The sequence below is a fragment of the Ranitomeya variabilis genome, chromosome 7, assembly GCF_051348905.1.
Source record: "Ranitomeya variabilis isolate aRanVar5 chromosome 7, aRanVar5.hap1, whole genome shotgun sequence".
Taxonomy (NCBI): Eukaryota; Metazoa; Chordata; class Amphibia; order Anura; family Dendrobatidae; genus Ranitomeya; species Ranitomeya variabilis.
In genome coordinates this window covers 10,303,676-10,329,243 of record NC_135238.1, presented here as the reverse complement: position 1 = coordinate 10,329,243, position 25,568 = coordinate 10,303,676, and the positions used below count along the sequence as shown (strand labels likewise).

At 48.1% G+C, this 25,568-nt stretch overlaps 1 protein-coding gene across 2 annotated transcripts in view; it reads left to right on the top strand.

Annotated features, from left to right (window-relative positions):
• Positions 1-23,063, top strand: part of SEZ6L2 (seizure related 6 homolog like 2) — a 64,056-nt gene extending 40,993 nt beyond the window's left edge. For both annotated transcript variants that reach the window (XM_077273936.1, XM_077273937.1), the window contains exons 6-18: positions 1,853-2,038; positions 5,466-5,634; positions 5,718-5,881; positions 6,227-6,421; positions 17,225-17,363; positions 19,019-19,215; positions 19,476-19,670; positions 19,754-19,945; positions 20,729-20,920; positions 21,000-21,038; positions 21,252-21,369; positions 21,669-21,771; positions 21,971-23,063. In XM_077273936.1, the coding sequence (XP_077130051.1) occupies positions 1,853-2,038; positions 5,466-5,634; positions 5,718-5,881; positions 6,227-6,421; positions 17,225-17,363; positions 19,019-19,215; positions 19,476-19,670; positions 19,754-19,945; positions 20,729-20,920; positions 21,000-21,038; positions 21,252-21,369; positions 21,669-21,771; positions 21,971-22,000 (1,919 nt within the window). In that variant the 3' untranslated portion in view covers positions 22,001-23,063. The remainder of the gene's footprint in view (positions 1-1,852; positions 2,039-5,465; positions 5,635-5,717; positions 5,882-6,226; positions 6,422-17,224; positions 17,364-19,018; positions 19,216-19,475; positions 19,671-19,753; positions 19,946-20,728; positions 20,921-20,999; positions 21,039-21,251; positions 21,370-21,668; positions 21,772-21,970) is intronic.
• The last annotated feature ends 2,505 nt before the right edge of the window (positions 23,064-25,568 follow it).

Genomic DNA, 25,568 nt, shown 5'->3' with positions numbered 1-25,568 from the left:
TCTTGTACATAGGAGCAGTATTATAGTAGTTATATTCTTGTACCTAGGGAGCAGTATTATAGTAGTTATATTCTTGTACCTAGGGAGCAGTATTATAGTAGTTATATTCTTGTACATAGAGGCAGTATTATAGTAGTTATATTCTTGTACATAGGAGCAGTATTATAGTAGTTATATTCTTGTAAATAGGAGCAGCATTATAGTAGTTATATTCTTGTACATAGGAGCAGTATTATAGTAGTTATATTCTTGTAAATAGGAGCAGCATTATAGTAGTTATATTCTTGTACATAGGAGCAGTATTATAGTAGTTATATTCTTGTACATGGGGGGCAGTATTATAGTAGTTATATTCTTGTACATAGCAGCAGTATTATAGTAGTTATATTCTTGTACATAGGAGCAGCATTATAGTAGTTATATTCTTGTACATAGGGGCAGTATTATAGTAGTTATCTTCTTGTACATTGGGGCAATATTATAGCAGTTATATTCTTGTACATAGGAGCAGTATTATAGTAGTTATATTTTTGTACATAGGGGCAGTATTATAGTGGTTATATTCTTGTACATAGGGGCAGTATTATAGTAGTTATATTCTTGTACATAGGGGCAGTATTATAGTAGTTATATTCTTGTACATAGGGGCAGTATTATAGTAGTTATATTTTTGTACATAGGGACAGTATTATAGTAGTTATATTCTTGTACATAGGGGCAGTGTTATAGTAGTTATATTCTTGTACATAGGGGCAGTATTATAGTAGTTATATTCTTGTACATAGGGGCAGTATTATAGTGGTTATATTCTTGTACATAGGGGCAGTATTATAGTAGTTATATTTTTGTACATAGGGACAGTATTATAGTAGTTATATTCTTGTACATAGGGGCAGTATTATAGTAGTTATATTCTTGTACATAGGGGCAGTATTATAGTAGTTATATTCTTGTACATAGGGGCAGTATTATAGTAGTTATATTCTTGTACATAGGAGCAGTATTATAGTAGTTATATTCTTGTACATAGGGGCAGTATTATAGTAGTTATATTCTTGTACATAGGAGCAGTATTATAGTAGTTATATTCTTGTACATAGGAGCAGTATTATAGTAGTTATATTCTTGTACAATGGAGAAGTATTATAGTAGTTATATTCTTGTACATAGGGGCAGTATTATAGTAGTTATATTCTTGTACATAGGGGCAGTATTATAGTAGTTATATTCTTGTACATAGGGGCAGTATTATAGTAGTTATATTCTTGTACATAGGAGCAGTATTATAGTAGTTATATTCTTGTACATAGGGGGCAGTATTATAGCAGTTATATTCTTGTATATAGGGACAGTATTATAGTAGTTATATTCTTGTACATAGGGAGCAGTATTATAGTAGTTATATTCTTGTACATAGGGGCAGTATTATAGTAGTTATATTCTTGTACATAGGGGCAGTATTATAGTAGTTATATTCTTGTATATAGGAGCAGTGTTATAGTAGTTATATTCTTGTACATAGGGGCAGTATTATAGTAGTTATATTCTTGTACATAGGGGCAGTATTATAGTAGTTATATTCTTGTACATAGGGGCAGTATTATAGTAGTTATATTCTTGTACATAGGGGCAGTATTATAGTAGTTATATTCTTGTACATAGGGGCAGTATTATAGTAGTTATATTCTTGTACATAGGGGCAGTATTATAGTAGTTATATTCTTGTACATAGGGGCAGTATTATAGTAGTTATATTCTTGTACATACTGTATAAGATCATGGCTGATGTCTCACTATACTTGTAGATTGATTGTTGTCATTGCAAAGGTAATTGTTATTTCTTTTTTTGCAGCTTATGTCCTGAGCTGTGTGTTTCCACCTCGACCGGAAAATGGCGAAGTCACCGTCACAGACCTCCATCCCGGAGGATCCGCTAACTTTCACTGTGCTCCTGGGTTCACACTGAAAGGTGCAGATTCACTTGTCTGTCTCAATATCACCCGCCCTCAATGGAGTGGAAAACCCCCAGTCTGCACAGGTGAGAAAATTTGTACACAGTTACTGCACTAGCAGAATAGTGAGTGCAGCTCTGGAGAGTAAGGCTACTTTCACACTAGCGTTGTTGGCTGTACGTCGCAATGCGTTGTTTAGGAGAAAAAACACATCCTGAATAGTTGTCTGCAGGATGCTTTTTTTCCCCATAGACTAACATTAGCGACGCATTGCGACGTATGGCCACACGTCGCAACCGTCGTGTTTTGGCGGACCGCCGCCACAAAAAACGTTACATGTAACTTTTTTTGTGCATGGAGTCCGCCATTTTCGACCGTGCATATGCGGCCGAAACTCCGCCCCCTCCTCCCCGGACCTTAGAATGGGGCAGCGGAAGCGTCGTAAGGCTGCTTCCGCTGCCCACGTCGGGCATTATTTTCACAACGCGCGTCAGCATGTCGGGCCGACGCATAGCTACGGCCCTGTGCCAACGCTAGTGTGAAAGCAGCCTAACATAGTACAGTGGGAGAAATAAGTATTTGATCCCTTACTGATTTTGTAAGTTTGCCCACTGAGAGACATGAGCAGTCTATAATTTTAAGGGAAGGTTAATTTTAACATTGAGAGATAGAATATCAAAAATAAAATCCAGAAAATCACATTGTATAAATTTTATAAATGTATTTGCATTTTGCAGTGAGAAATAAGTATTTGATCCCTCTGGTAAACAAGACTTAATACTTGGTGGTAAAACCCTTGTTGGCAAGCCCAGCAGTCAGACGTTTTTGTAGTTGATGATGAGGTTTGCGCACATGTCAGGAGGAATTTTGCTCCACTCCTCTTTGCAGATCATTTCTAAATTATTAAGATTTTGAGGCTGTCGCTTGGCAACTCGGAGCTTCATCTCCCTCCATGTTTTATATGGGATGAAGGTCTGGAGACTGGCTAGGCCACTCCATGACCTTAATGTATTTCTTTTTGAGCCGCTCCCTTGTTGCCTTGGCTGTATGTTTTGGGTCATTGTCTTGCTCTAAGACCCAGCCACAACCCATTTTTAATGTCCTGGCGGAGGGAAGGCAGTTGTCACTCAGGATTTTGCGGTACATGGCTCCATCCATTCTCCCATTGATGCGGTGAAGTAGTCCTGTGCCTTTAGCAGAGAAACACCCCCAAAACATAATGTTTCCACCTGCATGCTTGACAGTGGGGATGGTGTTCTTTGGGTCATAGGCAGCATTTCTCTCCCTCCAAACACGGCGAGTTGAGTTAATGCCCTTGACCTCAATGTTTGTCTTATCTGACCACAGCACCTTCTCCCAGTCACTCACAGAATCATCCAGGTGTTTATTGGCAAACTTCAGACGGGCTGCACATGTGTCTTCTTGAGCAGGGAACCTTGCGAGCACTTCAGGTTAAATCCTTACGGCGTAATGTGTTACCAATGGTTTTCTTAGTGACTGTGGTCCCAGCTGCCTTGATATCATTAACAAGTTCCCCCCGTGTAGTTTTAGGCTGATCTCTCACCCTCCTCATGACCAAGGATACCCCACGAGGTGAGATTTTGCATGGTGCCCCAGATCGATGTCGATTCACAGTCATTTTGTATTGCTTCCATTTTCTTACTATTGCACCAACAGTTGTCTCCTCCTCACCCAGCGTCTTACTTATGGTTTTGTAGCCCATTCCAGCTTTGTGCAGGTCCAGGATCTTGTCCCTGACATCCTTATACAGCTCTTTGGTCTTGCCCATGTTGTAGAGGTCAGAGTCTGACTGATTGAGTCTGTGGTGAAGAACAAGACGTGCACTCTCGCTAGTGCTGGTGCGGACTGAACATGGAGGGATACTCCAGACTATAATCCTGTACAACAACAGTCGCACTCAATAAAGGAATTTTTAGAATTATCGTTAGTCAAAAAAACATGATTTCTTTATTGTGAACAAACACCAAAATGAGGGTATCACCGCAGTGTTTCAAGGTAGGTAACGTTTCGACCCACAGGGTCTTTCTCAAACCTTACTGAAACAAAAACAAAAATATACATGGTATCACAAAATCTGGACATAGAATATATAACAAGACATATATTACAAGAGCAATATTTACAAATACAAAGTCCCTATATAGTAGAAATTGATGTTACGTCGCCATAGTAATAGACAGGGCGACTGGAATACAGGATACAACAAGACGGATACATTGATTGGAGGCATCAGGGTTGTCATTGGACGTAGTCCTGGCGGTGAAGTACCCTAGGGACATCAGCGTGGCAAACAAGCCACATAAGCGGGGTTTGCCGTGGAAGCAATATCATTGAGAGATATGGGGAACCATAAAATAAGCCAGTATTTCAGATGTAATTAAAGACAATATCAAATAAACATAATGCCCGGATGCACAAATATACATGAGAATAAGGGCTACCCCGGTGGTGGATGCTACTAGAGGTAAGAGACTAACCTTTCAGTGGTAGATACCAAGAAGAGGGCACAAATCCCTGTAGAGATGCAGGAGTCCCGTTAGGGGCTATGAAGAAAGAAAGCCATAGCGGTGAATACACTGATGGAGGCTATAAGTTTGCAGCAGGGAAAAGGGCGCGGTCGTATTACCTGTAGAATTTAAAAACAGACAATATCCTCAGGAACTCCTTACTAAAGAGAAAGCTAGAGCGGTTGAATCTCCCTCGATATCACCCACTGCCCCTACCAGAGAAAGGGTTACATTCGTCCATACACACCATCCGATAATGCCTAAAATTTATACCATCATCCAGAAACATTGGTCCATCCTGACCAAATCCTACCCTAACGTTGAAGCCTTCCTGTCTATTACTATGGCGACGTAACATCAATTTCTACTATATAGGGACTTTGTATTTGTAAATATTGCTCTTGTAATATATGTCTTGTTATATATTCTATGTCCAGATTTTGTGATACCATGTATATTTTTGTTTTTGTTTCAGTAAGGTTTGAGAAAGACCCTGTGGGTCGAAACGTTACCTACCTTGAAACACTGCGGTGATACCCTCATTTTGGTGTTTGTTCACAATAAAGAAATCATGTTTTTTTGATTGAGTCTGTGGACAGGAGTCTTTTATAAAGGTGACTATGTAACAGCTCTCTGTAATGCAGGTAACGAGGTGATTAGGAGCGGCTAACTGGCCTGTAGGAGCCAGGACTCTTAATGGTTGGTAGGGGGTCAAATACTTATTTCTCACTGCAAAATGCAAATACATTTATATAATTTATACAATGTGATTTTCTGGATTTTATTTTCGATATTCTATCTCTCAATGTTAAAATTAACCTACCCTTAATATTATAGACTGCTCATGTCTCTGTCAGTGGGCAAACTTACAAAATCAGCGATGGATCCAATACTTATTTCCCGCACTGTATGTAACTCGGGATCAATACAGGATATACTGAGGAAACATTACGTGGTGGTTTACATTGTTACGTCTCTCGTGCAGCGACCTGTGGGGGTGTTATACGTAATGCCACCGTCGGACGTATCGTCTCTCCTGATGTCACCACGCATCACGGAAACAACCTGAGCTGTCATTGGCTGATTGAGGCGTCCGAGGCTCAGCGGCTTCACCTGCACTTTGAGAGGGTCTCTCTAGACGAGGACAACGACAGGTCAGTTACGATGTCCTGTTACCCCTCATGTCTCCAGCTCGGTGCTCGGGATGTCTATATGTGACCCCTCCGTCTCCCCTCAGGTTGGTCGTTCACTCTGGAAGCTCCACTTTGTCGCCCCTCATCTATGATTCCGATATAGACGATGCCCCGGAGAGAGGTCTCCTGAGTGACGCGCAGTCCCTGTACATCGAGCTCGTGTCTGAGAACCCGGCCGTCCCCCTGCTGCTCAGCCTGCGCTATGAAGGTGACTGTACACACTGTGTACTCCTTGTGAATATTCATTACTAGTCTTACTCCGGTTACATCTAAAGCTGCGTCACGTTTCCACTGCACGGCTGCAGATTTCGCATCAAACTACTGTACAAAACGTGTGTGTACATCGGGGCACAGTCAGCGTGGATCATCAGCAGCAAGGGGTGAGATCCTGGGAGCTAACAGCAGGGCAGCGGACTGTGTGCAGCTCTGGATGTGACTGGAAAGGAAAAATTCCAATTTTTCTCAAGTTCTGAGTCATCGTCTTGCCCTGCTGGGGGTAGTAGTACACCCGCGCCCTCTGGTGGTTCATTTCTTTACCGCTCTTTCTCTGCAGTGTTCTCAGAGACTCGATGTTACGAACCGTTCCTGGCCCATGGTAATTTCAGCACCACGGACCCCCTCTTCTCCCCAGGGACCCTGGTCTCCTTTTCATGTAATGCGGGGTACATGCTGGAACAGGGGCCCCCTGTCATAGAGTGCGTGGACCCCACCGACCCCCACTGGAATGAGAGCGAGCCTGTGTGCAAAGGTAAGAGACCCCCACACCCGCCATAATCACCCTGCAGCCCACACCAGGCGGATAACCAGGGACCTTACCCCTAGAGGTCACCCCCACTGTGCCGCCATGTCTGACCCCTGACCACAGGCCGCCCCGTGCTGCCCTCTGCTGGTGTGATCAGACATGTACAGGTTATGGTGGGCTCCCATCGCCCGTCCCTGACGCCCCTGATATTAGGACACTTGTGTGCGCGATGCTCCATCACGTGGCGGCTCTCCACACGTACCTCACCCTGTGTGAGGCGTGAAGGCTGGGCCGCGGCGATGACAAGTTACCAGTTGCCATGGTAACTAATGTAGGGCTCCCGATTAACTCTTACACAACTACAAGAGATGAAACCTAAGAAAAATCAACGTTACGTAAGGAAAAAAGAACCGCATCCCAATGTCAAGGCTGTGTGCCATGTGCCCTATAGTGCCAGTGTCCTGTACCGAAAAATGTCACTGTACTACCCAACATGTCAGTGTCATCATCCTGTACCCTGAGTGTCAGTGTCATTATCCTGTACCCCCAGTGTCAGTGTCATTATCCTGTACCCCCAGTGTCAGTGTCATTATCCTGTACCCTGAGTGTCAGTGTCATTATCCTGTACCCCCAGTGTCAGTGTCATTATCCTGTACCCCCAGTGTCAGTGTCATTATCCTGTACCCCGAGTGTCAGTGTCATTATCCTGTACCCTGAGTGTCAGTGTCATTATCCTGTACCCCCAGTGTCAGTGTCATTATCCTGTACCCCCAGTGTCAGTGTCATTATCCTGTACCCCCAGTGTCAGAGTCATTATCCTGTACCCCCAGTGTCAGTGTCATTATCCTGTACCCCCAGTGTCAGTGTCATTATCCTGTACCCTGAGTGTCAGTGTCATTATCCTGTACCCCCAGTGTCAGTGTCATTATCCTGTACCCCCAGTGTCAGTGTCATTATCCTGTACCCCCAGTGTCAGAGTCATTATCCTGTACCCCCAGTGTCAGTGTCATTATCCTGTACCCCCAGTGTCAGTGTCATTATCCTGTACCCCGAGTGTCAGTGTCATTATCCTGTACCCCGAGTGTCAGTGTCATTATCCTGTACCCCCAGTGTCAGTGTCATCATCCTGTATCCCAAGTGTCAGTGTCATTATCCTGTACCCCGAGTGTCAGTGTCATTATCCTGTACCCCGAGTGTCAGTGTCATTATCCTGTACCCCGAGTGTCAGTGTCATCATCCTGTACCCCGAGTGTCAGTGTCATTATCCTGTACCCCCAGTGTCAGTGTCATTATCCTGTACCCCAGTGTCAGTGTCATTATCCTGTACCCCCAGTGTCATTATCCTGTACCCCAAGTGTCAGTGTCATTATCCTGTACCCCAGTGTCAGTGTCATTATCCTGTACCCCGAGTGTCAGTGTCATCATCCTGTACCCCGAGTGTCAGTGTCATTATCCTGTACCCCCAGTGTCAGTGTCATTATCCTGTACCCCAGTGTCAGTGTCATTGTCCTGTACCCCAAGTGTCAGTGTCATCATCCTGTACCCCGAGTGTCAGCGTCATTATCCTGTACCCCGAGTGTCAGTGTCATTATCCTGTACCCCGAGTGTCAGTGTCATCATCCTGTACCCCGAGTGTCAGTGCCATTATCCTGTACCCCCAGTATCAGTGTCATCATCCTGTACCCCCAGTGTCAGCGTCATTATCCTGTACCCCGAGTGTCAGTGTCATTATCCTGTACCCCCAGTGTCAGCGTCATTATCCTGTACCCCCAGTGTCAGTGTCATTATCCTGTACCCCCAGTATCAGTGTCATCATCCTGTACCCCCAGTGTCAGTGTCATTATCCTGTACCCCGAGTGTCAGTGTCATTATCCTGTACCCCGAGTGTCAGTGTCATTATCCTGTACCCCCAGTGTCAGTGTCATTATCCTGTACCCCCAGTGTCAGTGTCATTATCCTGTACCCCCAGTGTCAGCGTCATTATCCTGTACCCCGAGTGTCAGCGTCATTATCCTGTACCCCCAGTGTCAGTGTCATTATCCTGTACCCCCAGTGTCAGTGACATTATCCTGTACCCCGAGTGTCAGTGTCATTATCCTGTACCCCCAGTGTCAGCGTCATTATCCTGTACCCCCAGTGTCAGTGTCATTATCCTGTACCCCCCGTGTCAGTGTCATTATCCTGTACCCCAGTGTCAGTGTCATTATCCTGTACCCCAGTGTTAGTGTCATTATCCTGTACCCCAGTGTCAGTGTCATTATCCTGTACCCCCAGTGTCAGTGTCATTATCCTGTACCCCCAGTGTCAGTGTCATTATCCTGTACCCCGAGTGTCAGTGTCATTATCCTGTACCCCCAGTGTCAGTGTCATTATCCTGTACCCCAGTGTCAGTGTCATTATCCTGTACCCCAGTGTTAGTGTCATTATCCTGTACCCCGAGTGTCAGTGTCATTATCCTGTACCCCGAGTGTCAGTGTCATTATCCTGTACCCCCAGTGTCAGTGTCATTATCCTGTACCCCCAGTGTCAGTGTCATTATCCTGTACCCCCAGTGTCAGTGTCATTATCCTGTACCCCCAGTGTCAGTGTCATTATCCTGTACCCCGAGTGTCCGTGTCATTATCCTGTACCCCGAGTGTCAGTGTCATTATCCTGTACCCCGAGTGTCAGCGTCATTATCCTGTACCCCCAGTGTCAGCGTCATTATCCTGTACCCCCAGTGTCAGTGTCATTATCCTGTACCCCGAGTGTCAGTGTCATTATCCTGTACCCCAGTGTCAGTGTCATTATCCTGTACCCCCAGTGTCAGCGTCATCATCCTGTACCCCGAGTGTCAGTGTCATTATCCTGTACCCCCAGTGTCAGTGTCATTATCCTGTACCCCCAGTGTCAGTGTCATTATCCTGTACCCCCAGTGTCAGTGTCATTATCCTGTACCCCCCAGTGTCAGTGTCATTATCCTGTACCCCGAGTGTCAGTGTCATTATCCTGTACCCCCAGTGTCAGCGTCATCATCCTGTACCCCGAGTGTCAGTGTCATTATCCTGTACCCCCAGTGTCAGTGTCATTATCCTGTACCCCCAGTGTCAGCGTCATTATCCTGTACCCCCAGTGTCAGTGTCATTATCCTGTACCCCCAGTGTCAGTATCATTATCCTGTACCCCCAGTGTCAGTGTCATTATCCTGTACCCCCCAGTGTCAGTGTCATTATCCTGTACCCCGAGTGTCAGTGTCATTATCCTGTACCCCCAGTGTCAGCGTCATCATCCTGTACCCCGAGTGTCAGTGTCATTATCCTGTACCCCCAGTGTCAGTGTCATTATCCTGTACCCCCAGTGTCAGCGTCATTATCCTGTACCCCCAGTGTCAGTGTCATTATCCTGTACCCCAAGTGTCAGTGTCATTATCCTGTACCCCAGTGTCAGTGTCATTATCCTGTACCCCCAGTGTCATTATCCTGTACCCCAAGTGTCAGCGTCATTATCCTGTACCCCCAGTGTCAGTGTCATTATCCTGTACCCCCAGTGTCAGTGTCATTATCCTGTACCCCGAGTGTCAGTGTCATTATCCTGTACCCCGAGTGTCAGTGTCATTATCCTGTACCCCCAGTGTCAGAGTCATTATCCTGTACCCCCAGTGTCAGTGTCATTATCCTGTACCCCGAATGTCAGTGTCATTATCCTGTACCCCGAGTGTCAGTGTCATTATCCTGTACCCCGAGTGTCAGTGTCATTATCCTGTACCCCCAGTGTCAGTGTCATTATCCTGTACCCCCAGTGTCAGTGTCATTATCCTGTACCCCGAGTGTCAGCGTCATTATCCTGTACCCCCAGTGTCAGTGTCATTATCCTGTACCCCCAGTGTCAGTGTCATTATCCTGTACCCCCAGTGTCAGTGTCATTATCCTGTACCCCGAGTGTCAGTGTCATTATCCTGTACCCCGAGTGTCAGTGTCATCATCCTGTACCCCCAGTGTCAGTGTCATTATCCTGTACCCCCAGTGTCAGTGTCATTATCCTGTACCCCGAGTGTCAGTGTCATTATCCTGTACCCCGAGTGTCAGTGTCATTATCCTGTACCCCCAGTGTCAGAGTCATTATCCTGTACCCCCAGTGTCAGTGTCATCATCCTGTACCCCCAGTGTCAGTGTCATTATCCTGTACCCCCAGTGTCAGCGTCATTATCCTGTACCTCGAGTGTCAGTGTCATTATCCTGTACCCCCAGTGTCAGTGTCATTATCCTGTACCCCGAGTGTCAGTGTCATTATCCTGTACCCCCAGTGTCAGTGTCATTATCCTGTACCCCAGTGTCAGTGTCATTATCCTGTACCCCCAGTGTCATTATCCTGTACCCCAAGTGTCAGTGTCATTATCCTGTACCCCAGTGTCAGTGTCATTATCCTGTACCCCGAGTGTCAGTGTCATTATCCTGTACCCCGAGTGTCAGTGTCATTATCCTGTACCCCCAGTGTCAGTGTCATTATCCTGTACCCCGAGTGTCAGTGTCATTATCCTGTACCCCGAGTGTCAGTGTCATTATCCTGTACCCCCAGTGTCAGTGTCATTATCCTGTACCCCGAGTGTCAGTGTCATTATCCTGTACCCCCAGTGTCAGTGTCATTATCCTGTACCCCCAGTGTCAGCGTCATTATCCTGTACCCCGAGTGTCAGCGCTATTATCCTGTACCCCCAGTGTCAGTGTCATTATCCTGTACCCCGAGTGTCAGAGTCATTATCCTGTACCCCCAGTGTCAGTGTCATTATCCTGTACCCCGAGTGTCAGAGTCATTATCCTGTACCCCCAGTGTCAGTGTCATTATCCTGTACCCCGAGTGTCAGTGTCATTATCCTGTACCCCAAGTGTCATTATCCTGTACCCCGAGTGTCAGTGTCATTATCCTGTACCCCCAGTGTCAGTGTCATTATCCTGTACCCCGAGTGTCAGTGTCATTATCCTGTACCCCCAGTGTCAGTGTCATTATCCTGCACCCCGAGTGTCAGTGTCATTATCCTGTACCCCCAGTGTCAGTGTCATTATCCTGTACCCCCAGTGTCAGAGTCATTATCCTGTACCCCCAGTGTCAGAGTCATTATCCTGTACCCCCAGTGTCAGTGTCATCATCCTGTACCCCCAGTGTCAGTATCATTATCCTGTACCCCAGTGTCAGAGTCATTATCCTGTACCCCCAGTGTCAGTGTCATCATCCTGTACCCCCAGTGTCAGTATCATTATCCTGTACCCCGAGTGTCAGTGTCATTATCCTGTACCCCGAGTGTCAGCGTCATTATCCTGTACCCCGAGTGTCAGTGTCATCATCCTGTACCCCCAGTGTCAGAGTCATTATCCTGTACCCCGAGTGTCAGAGTCATTATCCTGTACCCCCAGTGTCAGTGTCATTATCCTGCACCCCGAGTGTCAGTGTCATTATCCTGTACCCCGGATGTCAGTGTCATTATCCTGTACCCCCAGTGTCAGAGTCATTATCCTGTACCCCCAGTGTCAGAGTCATTATCCTGTACCCCCAGTGTCAGTGTCATCATCCTGTACCCCCAGTGTCAGTGTCATTATCCTGTACCCCGAGTGTCAGCGTCATTATCCTGTACCCCGAGTGTCAGTGTCATCATCCTGTACCCCCAGTGTCAGAGTCATTATCCTGTACCCCGAGTGTCAGTGTCATTATCCTGTACCCCCAGTGTCAGTGTCATTATCCTGTACCCCCAGTGTCAGCGTCATTATCCTGTACCCCGAGTGTCAGTGTCATCATCCTGTACCCCCAGTGTCAGCGTCATTATCCTGTACCCCGAGTGTCAGTGTCATCATCCTGTACCCCGAGTGTCAGTGTCATTATCCTGTACCCCGAGTGTCAGTGTCATTATCCTGTACCCCGAGTGTCAGTGTCATTATCCTGTACCCCCAGTGTCAGCGTCATTATCCTGTACCCCCAGTGTCAGTGTCATTATCCTGTACCCCCAGTGTCAGCGTCATTATCCTGTACCCCCAGTGTCATTATCCTGTACCCCCAGTGTCAGTGTCATTATCCTGTACCCCGAGTGTCAGCGTCATTATCCTGTACCCCGAGTGTCAGTGTCATTATCCTGCACCCCCAGTGTCAGCGTCATTATCCTGTACCCCCAGTGTCAGTGTCATTATCCTGTACCCCGAGTGTCAGCGTCATTATCCTGTACCCCGAGTGTCAGTGTCATTATCCTGCACCCCCAGTGTCAGCGTCATTATCCTGTACCCCCGGTGTCAGTGTCATCATCCTGTACCCCCAGTGTCAGTGTCATCATCCTGTACCCCCAGTGTCAGTGTCATTATCCTGTACCCCGAGTGTCAGTGTCATCATCCTGTACCCCCAGTGTCAGCGTCATTATCCTGTACCCCGAGTGTCAGTGTCATCATCCTGTACCCCGAGTGTCAGTGTCATTATCCTGTACCCCCAGTGTCAGCGTCATTATCCTGTACCCCCAGTGTCATTATCCTGTACCCCCAGTGTCAGTGTCATTATCCTGTACCCCGAGTGTCAGCGTCATTATCCTGTACCCCGAGTGTCAGTGTCATTATCCTGCACCCCCAGTGTCAGCGTCATTATCCTGTACCCCCAGTGTCAGTGTCATTATCCTGTACCCCCAGTGTCAGTGTCATTATCCTGTATCCCGAGTGTCAGCGTCATTATCCTGTACCCCCAGTGTCATTATCCTGTACCCCCAGTGTCAGTGTCATTATCCTGTACCCCGAGTGTCAGCGTCATTATCCTGTACCCCGAGTGTCAGTGTCATTATCCTGTACCCCGAGTGTCAGCGTCATTATCCTGTACCCCCAGTGTCAGTGTCATTATCCTGTACCCCCAGTGTCAGTGTCATTATCCTGTACCCCCAGTGTCAGTGTCATTATCCTGTACCCCCAGTGTCAGTGTCATTATCCTGTACCCCCAGTGTCAGTGTCATTATCCTGTACCCCGAGTGTCAGTGCCATTATCCTGTACCCCGAGTGTCAGCGTCATTATCCTGTACCCCGAGTGTCAGTGCCATTATCCTGTACCCCGAGTGTCAGTGTCATTATCCTGTACCCCGAGTGTCAGTGTCATTATCCTGCACCCCCAGTGTCAGCGTCATTATCCTGTACCCCCAGTGTCATTATCCTGTACCCCCAGTGTCAGTGTCATTATCCTGTACCCCAAGTGTCAGCGTCATTATCCTGTACCCCGAGTGTCAGTGTCATTATCCTGTACCCCGAGTGTCAGTGTCATTATCCTGTACCCCGAGTGTCAGTGCCATTATCCTGTACCCCGAGTGTCAGCGTCATTATCCTGTACCCCGAGTGTCAGTGTCATTATCCTGTACCCCCAGTGTCAGTGTCATTATCCTGTACCCCGAGTGTCAGTGTCATTATCCTGCACCCCCAGTGTCAGCGTCATTATCCTGTACCCCCAGTGTCATTATCCTGTACCCCCAGTGTCAGTGTCATTATCCTGTACCCCAAGTGTCAGCGTCATTATCCTGTACCCCGAGTGTCAGTGTCATTATCCTGTACCCCGAGTGTCAGCGTCATTATCCTGTACCCCCAGTGTCAGTGTCATTATCCTGTACCCCCAGTGTCAGTGTCATTATCCTGTACCCCGAGTGTCAGTGTCATTATCCTGTACCCCGAGTGTCAGTGCCATTATCCTGTACCCCGAGTGTCAGCGTCATTATCCTGTACCCCCAGTGTCAGTGTCATTATCCTGTACCCCCAGTGTCAGTGTCATTATCCTGTACCCCGAGTGTCAGTGTCATTATCCTGTACCCCGAGTGTCAGTGCCATTATCCTGTACCCCGAGTGTCAGTGTCATTATCCTGTACCCCCAGTGTCAGTGTCATTATCCTGTACCCCCAGTGTCAGTGTCATTATCCTGTACCCCGAGTGTCAGTGTCATTATCCTGTACCCCCAGTGTCAGTGTCATCATCCTGTACCCCCAGTGTCAGTGTCATTATCCTGTACCCCGAGTGTCAGTGTCATTATCCTGTACCCCGAGTGTCAGTGTCATTATCCTGTACCCCGAGTGTCAGTGTCATTATCCTGTACCCCGAGTGTCAGTGCCATTATCCTGTACCCCCAGTGTCAGTGTCATTATCCTGTACCCCCAGTGTCAGTGTCATTATCCTCTACCCCGAGTGTCAGTGTCATTATCCTGTACCCCCAGTGTCAGTGTCATTATCCTGTACCCCGAGTGTCAGTGTCATTATCCTCTACCCCGAGTGTCAGTGTCATTATCCTGTACCCCGAGTGTCAGTGTCATTATCCTGTACCCCGAGTGTCAGTGTCATTATCCTGTACCCCCAGTGTCAGTGTCATTATCCTGTACCCCGAGTGTCAGTGTCATTATCCTGTACCCCCAGTGTCAGTGTCATTATCCTGTACCCCCAGTGTCAGTGTCATTATCCTGTACCCCGAGTGTCAGTGTCATTATCCTGTACCCCGAGTGTCAGTGCCATTATCCTGTACCCCCAGTGTCAGTGTCATTATCCTGTACCCCCAGTGTCAGTGTCATTATCCTGTACCCCCAGTGTCAGTGTCATTATCCTGTACCCCCAGTGTCAGTGTCATTATCCTGTACCCCCAGTGTCAGTGTCATTATCCTGTACCCCGAGTGTCAGTGTCATTATCCTGTACCCCGAGTGTCAGCGTCATTATCCTGTACCCCCAGTGTCAGTGTCATTATCCTGTTCCCCCAGTGTCAGTGTCATTATCCTGTACCCCCAGTGTCATTATCCTGTACCCCGAGTGTCAGCGTCATTATCCTGTACCCCCAGTGTCAGTGTCATTATCCTGTACCCCCAGTGTCAGTGTCATTATCCTGTACCCCCAGTGTCAGTGTCATTATCCTGTACCCCGAGTGTCAGTGTCATTATCCTGTACCCCCAGTGTCAGAGTCATTATCCTGTACCCCGAGTGTCAGTGTCATTATCCTGTACCCCGAGTGTCAGTGTCATCATCCTGTACCCCCAGTGTCAGTGTCATTATCCTGTACCCCCAGTGTCAGAGTCATTATCCTGTACCCCGAGTGTCAGTGTCATTATCCTGTACCCCGAGTGTCAGTGTCATTATCCTGTACCCCGAGTGTCAGTGTCATTATCCTGTACCCCGAGTGTCAGTGTCATTATCCTGTACCCCAAGTGTCAGTGTCATTATCCTGTACCCCCAGTGTCAGCGTCATTATCCTGTACCCCGAGTGTCAGCGTCATTATCCTGTACCCCCAGTGTCAGTGTCATTATCCTGTACCCCAGTGTCAGTGTCATTATCCTGTACCCCCAGTGTCAGTGTCATTATCCTGTACCCCCAGTGTCAGTGTCATTATCCTGTACCCCGAGTGTCAGCGTCATTATCCTGTACCCCCAGTGTCAGTGTCATTATCCTGTACCCCCAGTGTCAGCGTCATTATCCTGTACCCCCAGTGTCAGTGTCATTATCCTGTACCCCCAGTGTCAGTGTCATTATCCTGTACCCCCGAGTGTCAGCGTCATTATCCTGTACCCCCAGTGTCAGCGTCATTATCCTGTACCCCGAGTGTCAGTGTCATTATCCTGTACCCCCAGTGTCAGCGTCATTATCCTGTACCCCGAGTGTCAGCGTCATTATCCTGTACCCCCAGTGTCAGTGTCATTATCCTGTACCCCAGTGTCAGTGTCATTATCCTGTACCCCCAGTGTCAGCGTCATTATCCTGTACCCCAGTGTCAGTGTCATTATCCTGTACCCCCAGTGTCAGCGTCATTATCCTGTACCCCGAGTGTCAGTGTCATTATCCTGTACCCCCAGTGTCAGTGTCATTATCCTGTACCCCAAGTGTCACTGTCATTATCCTGTACCCCCAGTGTCAGTGTCATTATCCTGTACCCCCAGTGTCAGCGTCATTATCCTGTACCCCGAGTGTCAGCGTCATTATCCTGTACCCCGAGTGTCAGTGTCATTATCCTGTACCCCGAGTGTCAGTGTCATTATCCTGTACCCCCAGTGTCAGTGTCATTATCCTGTACCCCCAGTGTCAGTGTCATTATCCTGTACCCCCAGTGTCAGTGTCATTATCCTGTACCCCGAGTGTCATTAGCCTGTACCCCCAGTGTCAGTGTCATTATCCTGTACTCCCAGTGTCAGTGTCATTATCCTGTACCCCCAGTGTCAGTGTCATTATCCTGCACCCCGAGTGTCAGTGTCATTATCCTGTACCCCGAGTGTCAGTGTCATTATCCTGTACCCCGAGTGTCAGTGTCATTATCCTGTACCCCAAGTGTCACTGTCATTATCCTGTACCCCCAGTGTCAGTGTCATTATCCTGTACCCCCAGTGTCAGCGTCATTATCCTGTACCCCGAGTGTCAGCGTCATTATCCTGTACCCCGAGTGTCAGTGTCATTATCCTGTACCCCGAGTGTCAGTGTCATTATCCTGTACCCCCAGTGTCAGTGTCATTATCCTGTACCCCGAGTGTCAGTGTCATTATCCTGTACCCCGAGTGTCAGTGTCATTATCCTGTACCCCGAGTGTCAGCGTCATTATCCTGTACCCCGAGTGTCAGTGTCATTATCCTGTACCCCGAGTGTCAGTGTCATTATCCTGTACCCCCAGTGTCAGTGTCATTATCCTGTACCCCCAGTGTCAGTGTCATTATCCTGTACCCCGAGTGTCAGTGTCATCATCCTGTACCCCCAGTGTCAGTGTCATCATCCTGTACCCCCAGTGTCAGCTTTTATTTGTCCTTGGCCCTTTTATTGATACAATGTATATAATGGATGGAACATTGTGGCATCTCCTCTCTTCTGTCTATCAGCTCTGTGTGGAGGAGAGATCTCTGAACCAGCCGGGGTGATCCTGTCTCCTGATTGGCCCCAGAATTACGCAAAGGGCCAGGACTGTGTATGGGGCATCCATGTGCAGGAGGACCGGCGGGTGCTGCTGGAGATAGAAATGTGAGGAGTCTGAAGCCTAATCGCCACAGCCATGATATAGACATAATGTGCACATGACATACAGGGGTTGGACAAAATAATGGAAACACCTAACGTTTTGGCATCATAACCTTCGAACATGTGATACACATGCAAACCGTGACATATGGTAATGTTTTGTAGTTGATTATTTGTGTTATGTGATATGTGTATGTAAATTAACTGTTTGTTTTGCATAATTGTAAGTACATTGATGAGAACCTGATACCAATGGCAGACCTCTCAGATTGTCAAAGAGGCCAAATTGTTGGTGCTCGTATGGCGGGCGCTAGTGTAACAAAGTGCCCGGCGTGTCAAGAGGTACTGTCTCCAAAGTAATGACTGCGTTTGAAATAGAAGGAAAAACGTCCGCAGCAAAGCACAGGTCCGGCCAAAAGTCCAAGTTGACTGAGAGAGAACGTCGGACTCTAAAGCAAATTGTGAGAGAGGATCGCAAGACCACGGCCCTGAAAATCACTGCTGAGCTCAATGAACACCTACAGAACCCAGTTTCCACGAAAACTGTTTGTCGGGAGCTGCACAAATCTGGATTCCATGGAAGAGCTGCAATTAGAAAACCGCTGCTCTCAATGACAAATGTTTCCAAGTGTTTAGAGTGGTGTAGAAACCTCCAGAATTGGTCCTCGAGCAGTGGAATCGTGATATTCTCAGACGAATCATCGTTTACCCTATTTCCGACCTCCGGCCGAGTGTACGCTTGGAGACAGCCGAAAGAAGCATTCCATCCAGACTGCCTTCTCCCAACCGTAAAACATGGTGGAGGTTCTGTGATGATCTGGGGTGCTATTTCGTGGAGATCCGCCGGGCCAGTGATATCCCTTCATGGAAGAATTAACAGCCGAGATTATTTAGGCATTTTGGGCGACCAAGTGCATCCAATGGTTCAAGCACTGTTCCCGGAGGGGAACGCCATCTTTCAGGATGATAATGCACCAATTCATACAGCTAGAATCGTTAAAGCATGGCACGAGGAACATTCTAATGAAGTTGAGCCTCTCATCTGGCCCCCACAATCCCCAGACCTCAACATTATTGAGCATTTATGGTCGATTTTAGAGATTCAAGTTAGACGTCGATTTCCGCCGCCATCGTCGCTCAGAAAACTGGAGGGTTTATAACTGTAGAATGGGCTAAAATTCCTTTGGAAACAATTCACACCTTGTATGAATCCATACCTCGGAGAATTGAGGCTGTAATCACCGCAAAAGGTGGACCTACACCAGATTAAACTAACTTTTGTTGATGTTTCCAGGTGTTTCCATTATTTTGTCCAAGCCCTGTACATACCATACACACACAATATACATATCATACACACGTATTGTACACCCCATACACTCACATAATGTACACATGATACACACGTAATACACACCATACACACATAATACACATGATATACACAAGATACGTATACAATACACACACAATGTACACATGATACACACGTAATACACACCATACACACTATATACACAAAATACATATACAATACACGCACAATGCGCACATAGTGAGCCCACGATACAGCTGTGAGTCACATCTTCTCCTTCATGTTGTCGGATCCATACACCACAGGCCGCCATGCTGACCGCATTGTACTTTGTTCCGCGCAGACTGAACATCCGCCGCAGTGATGCCCTGACGGTCTATGATGGTGACGACCTCACGGCGCGGGTCCTGGGACAGTACATGGGTGTTCACCAGCGGTTTAACCTCTTCTCTTCCGCCAATGATGTGACCCTACAGTTCCAGTCCGACCCCAATGACCCCGTGTTCAGCCTGAGCCAGGGATTCATCATACATTTCAAAGGTAGAGATGGTCCATGACCGCGCTCACCCCGTCCACCATTCATTATCACATCTCATACTCCGTCTGTGAGTGCAGCTCTGGATGTGACTGGAGCATTAGACCGATGGAGGCTTCACCTGTTGTTCTTTAGGCCTCGTGCCCCGATCCTTTCTTTGGTTCCTGGGGTCTGATTGTTGCCCCCTCAGTGTTTCTCCTGTCTGGATGTGGCTGTATCTGCACATGACGTACAGATAGTTCCAGATCTTTCCTCTTCTCCCTAGAGGTGCCACGGAACGACACGTGCTCGGCTTTACCCGAAATCCAGTCTGGGTGGAAGACGTCCTCACACCCCGATCTCATCCGCGGCACAGTGGTGACCTATCAGTGTGAACCCGGGTATGACATCATCGGATCAGACATACTAACCTGCCAGTGGGACCTGTCCTGGAGCAATGCCCCTCCCACCTGCGAAAAGAGTGAGTGACGGAGCCCGCCAATCACCGAACAAGACCCTAAGAACTGGGGCCCCTGTGATGACCGGCTCTCATTCTTCTTATAGTCCTAAACTGTGCCGACCCCGGGGAGATCGCAAACGGCGTCCGCAGGGCATTCGACCCTCGGTTTCCCATTGGCTCTCACGTCCATTATTCCTGCAGTGAAGGCTACACGTTGGAAGGAAGCGAAATCCTGACCTGTTACAACCGGGACACCGGAACCCCCAAGTGGAGCGACAGGATCCCCAAATGTGTCTGTAAGTAAGAAAGGCAAAGCTATGGAGCTGCTTAATGCAGATACTCCAGCCCCCAATACTACTATCAAGGGGCGAAAAGTAGGTGCATGCTACATGGCTGGCTGAGAGCGATCACCTGACACGGCCTCCTCATTATATACTGTTATTATAAAAGAGACGGCCGTCTGTAGATGGGTATTCTCATACAGGATGAAAATAAGTACGTTTGCAATTGATTTGCTTTTTCTATCTGTTGTCATTGTGCTGCTGTGAGAGCTTTTATCTTTCATGGTGTACAGCTGGTTTCTGAGGAGCTCGGCCACCACCAGTAGCTACATTCCAAGAGAGGAGTTAACTCCTAACATCCCAGCCTCTTTCCAGTCACTTGATTTCTATACAGTACTTATTTGCTCACCTTCTTCTCAGCTCCTGACATGCTGCTGTTATAAATCTCACATAATCACCAGCCCGCGACTTTTAGAGCAGTTTTCCTAATCAGGGCTCTCACTGTTCGTAGCTTTGAGCTTGTTCAAACTCCCGTATATTTCTACTTGTAAATCCAGTGGCAAGTGATTAGAGTGAGAACAAAACATTGAGAGCTGAATGTGTTACAGCAGAGCTTGTGCTGAGCTTTATAGTTCTACCAATACTACAGCTCACCAGACTCAGCCCACCCCCGAGGAACCAGGAAGCATAATTTACCTTGTCCATAGGCTTCTATCGCCAGAAGGTGGCACTGTGCACTGGGGAGGCTTCTAACCATACGTCCAGGTACATATCACTTGTTGTCTCAAATTTTTGTAGTGAAGTACGAGCCGTGTCTCAACCCCGGCGTCCCGGAGAATGGCTACCAGACCCTCTATAAACACCACTACCAGGCTGGGGAGGCGCTCCGCTTCTTCTGCTATGAGGGCTTCGAGCTGATCGGTGAGGTGACCATTATCTGTGTTCCCGGGCACCCATCCCAATGGACGAACCAACCTCCTCTTTGCAAAAGTGAGTGCCGTCTTCCCACCGCCGCCCCCTGCCGGCTTGTCGCCTGCGCTCGGCACTCACCTTATCGTTTCTCTTTCAGTTGCATACGAGGAGCTCCTGGACGACAGGAAGCTGGAAGGTGTGAACACGCGCCGTCTGTCGTGACCTCCCCGCACACTTAATCCCGTCACCCCCATAAATGTCACCCCCCCATCATTTGCTTATGTCTTGTGCCAATCACCACCCGACCATTACCCATCATCATCTTCATGAGGTTGGTGCCCCCTACATCCAAAATAAGTAAGTGCCCCCCTTTTCCGAGATATACAACCATAATTTCTTTCTCTTCTAGTCGCCCAAACGACAGACCCCTCCCACCAGATGGAGGGCGGCAACATTGCGCTGGCCATTTTCCTGCCCATCATCCTGGTTATCCTGCTGATTGGTGGAATCTACATCTACTACACCAAGTGAGTGGCGGGATTGGTCGTCCTCCTGCTGGTGACAACCGTCCTATCCCATGAATAGTCCCGGCCCCGCCCCTTTTGCTGAGGACACAATACGTTTCATTCCAAATCTGCATCCATATACATATAAGGAAAACGAACTCTGCCTAACATTTATTTACACATTTTATGCAAATACATGTAATGAGGGGGTGTGGCTTCTTCTTAAAGGGCAAGATCACGTTAGATGGAGTTGCCCTTTAAGACTCTTCCTTGTTCAATATGACCCTTAGCCTTGATCTCTCTATCTCGTTCTGGCGCAGGTTTCAAGGGAAGTCCCTGTTTGGATTTTCTTTCCCGGCCTCCCATTCCTACAGCCCCATCACTGTGGAGTCCGATTTTAACAATCCATTATATGAGGCTGGGGTAAGTGTGCGAAAAGTGGGTGACCACGGGGCTATGAGTAGTCACCTGGCTCTCCCAGACTCCAGAGTGGCCAACATGGTGGGTGGGAAAGGCTGTTACCGTAAGACCCCACAGGTGCCAATACCGTAACCACTGACCCTACCGCAGCTCGAGGTCGGCCATGTGCGGCAGAATCTAGTGACGTCTCATTCTCTTTCAGGATACCCGGGAGTATGAAGTGTCGATCTGAAGATGGGCTTCATTGTGGGTACGACTATGGGCGGGTGGGGGAATACACGAGGAGGGATATATCCCACTCTGCACGGATCGAGGGTCTTACTTTCCCGATTGCAATCACAAGCTGCACAGCCCCTCACCCTGCGATCGACCGTCCATCATGTGATCTGTCACCATTACCCACAGAGTTATAAACACTTAGGGCTGGGGGGTGGGAGGGAAGGGGCTTTGAACTGCGCCCATGGGCCGCCATCTTGGGGAAGACCATGATTGCTGGCGGACCCTTGTAATAGCACAGTAATGGACAGGACACTAGCGAAATCCTGTATTATAGCCCATCATCTTTTCTTTCCTAATATCGTATCGTGCCGTCACGTCGCGCTTCTTAATCTCCATCCGCTAAATTATTGTGGTTGTAAAAACATTCATTTCTAATTTTTTTTTTTTCATCGGGGTAATTTTCATTTTGTGCCTGTTTTGAATGAACCCCTTTTTACAAAATAAAAAAAAAGGAGAAATGTAAAAAAAAATATATATATATAATCAGGGATTTATTTGAATTATACAAACTTTGCTTCTTGGTCTCCAAGAAAATGGCCGCCCAGAACCGCTTCATTATTAGTGTCAGGTGACTCGTCTGTTTAAAACTCTGTGCCTTCACCCCCACCCGCCGCCATCTTTCATGAACCCATAATGTGACCGCCCACCCTTGTAAATGTCATTTGTGCCAAAGTAATACTGCAATGTCTGTGCTCTAGCGGGAGCTGCTCACATCGCCATTAAATACTCCAGCACCCAGGGGTCCAGATTTGTTCACCTGCCCCGTTTCCTACCAACCATCGCGGAGGGGATCAGAGTGATGGCTCCGGTGCCCATCACAACTTCTGTCTGTCTCTCTTTTCCTTCATGAGTTTAAGTTCACTTTGTCCGGGAGATTCAAACATGGCCGCCACGGCGCCTTGAGAAATGCCGAAATCTCCCTCCGTGCTGGCCGTCTGTGTCACTTCCAGCTCCGCTTCTTAAACTGGCTTTATTTTCAGGCAATAAAGAGCGAGATTTGTAAAAAAAACAAATAATACTGTGTGTTTTTTGTGGAAAGTTGCAGTAGTGAGCGCGGCCACACTGGGAGTACGGCGCTGTGCTCACCAGGAGAGGGTGAGTGACCCTCTGGTGTGTAGTGGATGGCGCAGAAGAGCCGCTGCTTTCCGGCTCCTGACATGACTAGTGGGCGGGTGGGAAACGTATAGGGTCGGACTGGTGTGTCTGGGGCCCATAGGGGGAATTGACCCCTGACCTCCCCACCTGACCTCCTCTGCTGACCTGCTCCTCACTCTGCTGACCTGCTCCTCAACATCACATCTCCCTTACTAACACAGAACAGGCTGGCCACTCTCCTACTCCTCACTGCTGGCGACATTTCTCCCAATCCAGACCCCCTCAGCAGATACCTCTCATTCATTGGCCACAATCTCTTACGTAAAAAACCAGTGTCCCTGACGTGCACCCCCTGCTCACTCTCTCTGGAGCACTTTGGAAAGCCCGCTCCGTCTGCAACAAGCTTCATGCGATTCATGACCTTTACCTCTCGCAATCCTTCCTGCCTGGGCCTCACCGAAACATGGCTGACACCCTCCGACGCTGGCTGCGCTGTGCTACGGCGGCCTCCACTTTGTCCACACTCCTCTCCCTGGTAACAGGTTTGGTGGAGGAGTGGGTCCACTGCACCTTTGGCCCAATCCCACCTCTACCGTCCACTCTGTCCGTACCTACTCTCCGTACAACCGTCCAGTGGCCGTCATATACCGACCTCCGGGCCACTGCCTTTGGCCAATTCTCCACCTGGCTGCTTTACTTTCTCTCTGCTCACATTCCCACCACCTTCATGGATGACTTCAACATCCCTACTGACACCAGCCGGTCCAAACTCCTGTCCCTTCACCTTTTGGACTTACTCAGTGGTCCTCCTCAGCCACCCACAAGCGGACATACATTAGACCTGGTCTTCACCCGTCTCTGCTCCCAATCTAACTTCACCACCTCCCCTCTCCCTTTATCTGACCACCATCTACTCACCTTCTCATCCCTGTCCTCCTCACCTGCCACCAATGTCCAGCAACATGCGCACCCCGCAGGAACCTCGCACATCTAGACACTCGCACACTCCATGACTCTTCTACCACCAGCGTCCATATCCTCACACCATGACAGACACTGCTTTCTACAATGGCACTCACATCAGCTATTGACGTGGTCGCCCCTCTTGTGCATGGCAAAGTGTGACAAATCAGTTATTCAACTCCCTCCTCCGCCCCCCACTGCCCCCTCCAACCTCCCTCATCTCTACAGAGGACTTTGCCACACACTTGAAAAATCAGATCGACCAAACAAGGCAAGTCTTCATTGTTCAACCACCACAACCCCTTTGTATACCAGACCAATGCCCAAACCCCATAACCTCCCTCTCCAACATCACTGAAGGAGAGCTTAACTCTTCTCCTGTACAAATCACACCTTACCACTTGTGGACTTGACCCCATCCCACCTCCTCCCCCAACCTCACCACCACACTTATCTCGTCCCTAACCCTCTTCAACATTATCATTTATTTCTTGCACCTTCCCTCCTGCTTTCAAACATGTCACGATCACACCTATCCTCAAAAAGCCATCACTCGCCCCAACCGCTATGTCCACGCTGAACTTTCCTCCCACTTCTCATAACTCTCTCTTTCACAACCTACAATCTGGTTTCCGTCCCCACCACTCCACCGAGACTGTCCTGACAAAATTACTAACAAATTACAGCCAAACCTAACGGACAATACTCTGTACTCCTCCTTCTAGACCTGTCCTCTGCCTTCGACACAGCTGACCACTGCCTCCCACTACAGATCCTCTCTTACTTTGGCATAAAGGATCTCGCCCTATCCTGGATCTCCTCATACCTTTCCGACCGCACATTTAGCACTTCCCGGTCCCACACTACCTCCTCATCCCACCCGCTCTCTGTTGGAGTCCCTCAAGGCTCTGTCTTAGGACCCCTACTTGTCTCAATCTATACGCTTGGCCTGGGACAACTCAAATTCATCTCTGGCCCAGATGTCACCTCTTTGCTGTCCAGAATCCCAGAGTGTCTATCAGCCATATCCTCCTTCTCTCGCTTCCTCAACCTCAATGTTGACAAATCTGAACTCATTATCTTTCCTCCATCTCACCTAAGTCCCCCATCAGATCTATCACCATAAATAACATCACAATTTCCCCCTTACCGGAAATCCACTGCCTTGGGAGTAACCCTTGCCTCTGCCCTGTCCTTCAAACCACACCTCCTGTCTCCCCCCAACTCAAAAATATTTAGAAAATTCCTCCTTTCTCCAACCCTCAATCATCTCCCACCTCGACAACTGCAACATCCTCCTCTGTGGCCTCCCTAACACTCTGGCACCTCTCCAGTCCATCCGTAACTTTGCTGCCCAACTGATTAATCTCTCTCCTCGCTACTCCTCCGCTTCTCCCCTCTGCAATTATTTGTTCCTCACCCAATCGTCTCCAAGACTTCTCCTAAATATCCCCCATCCTCTG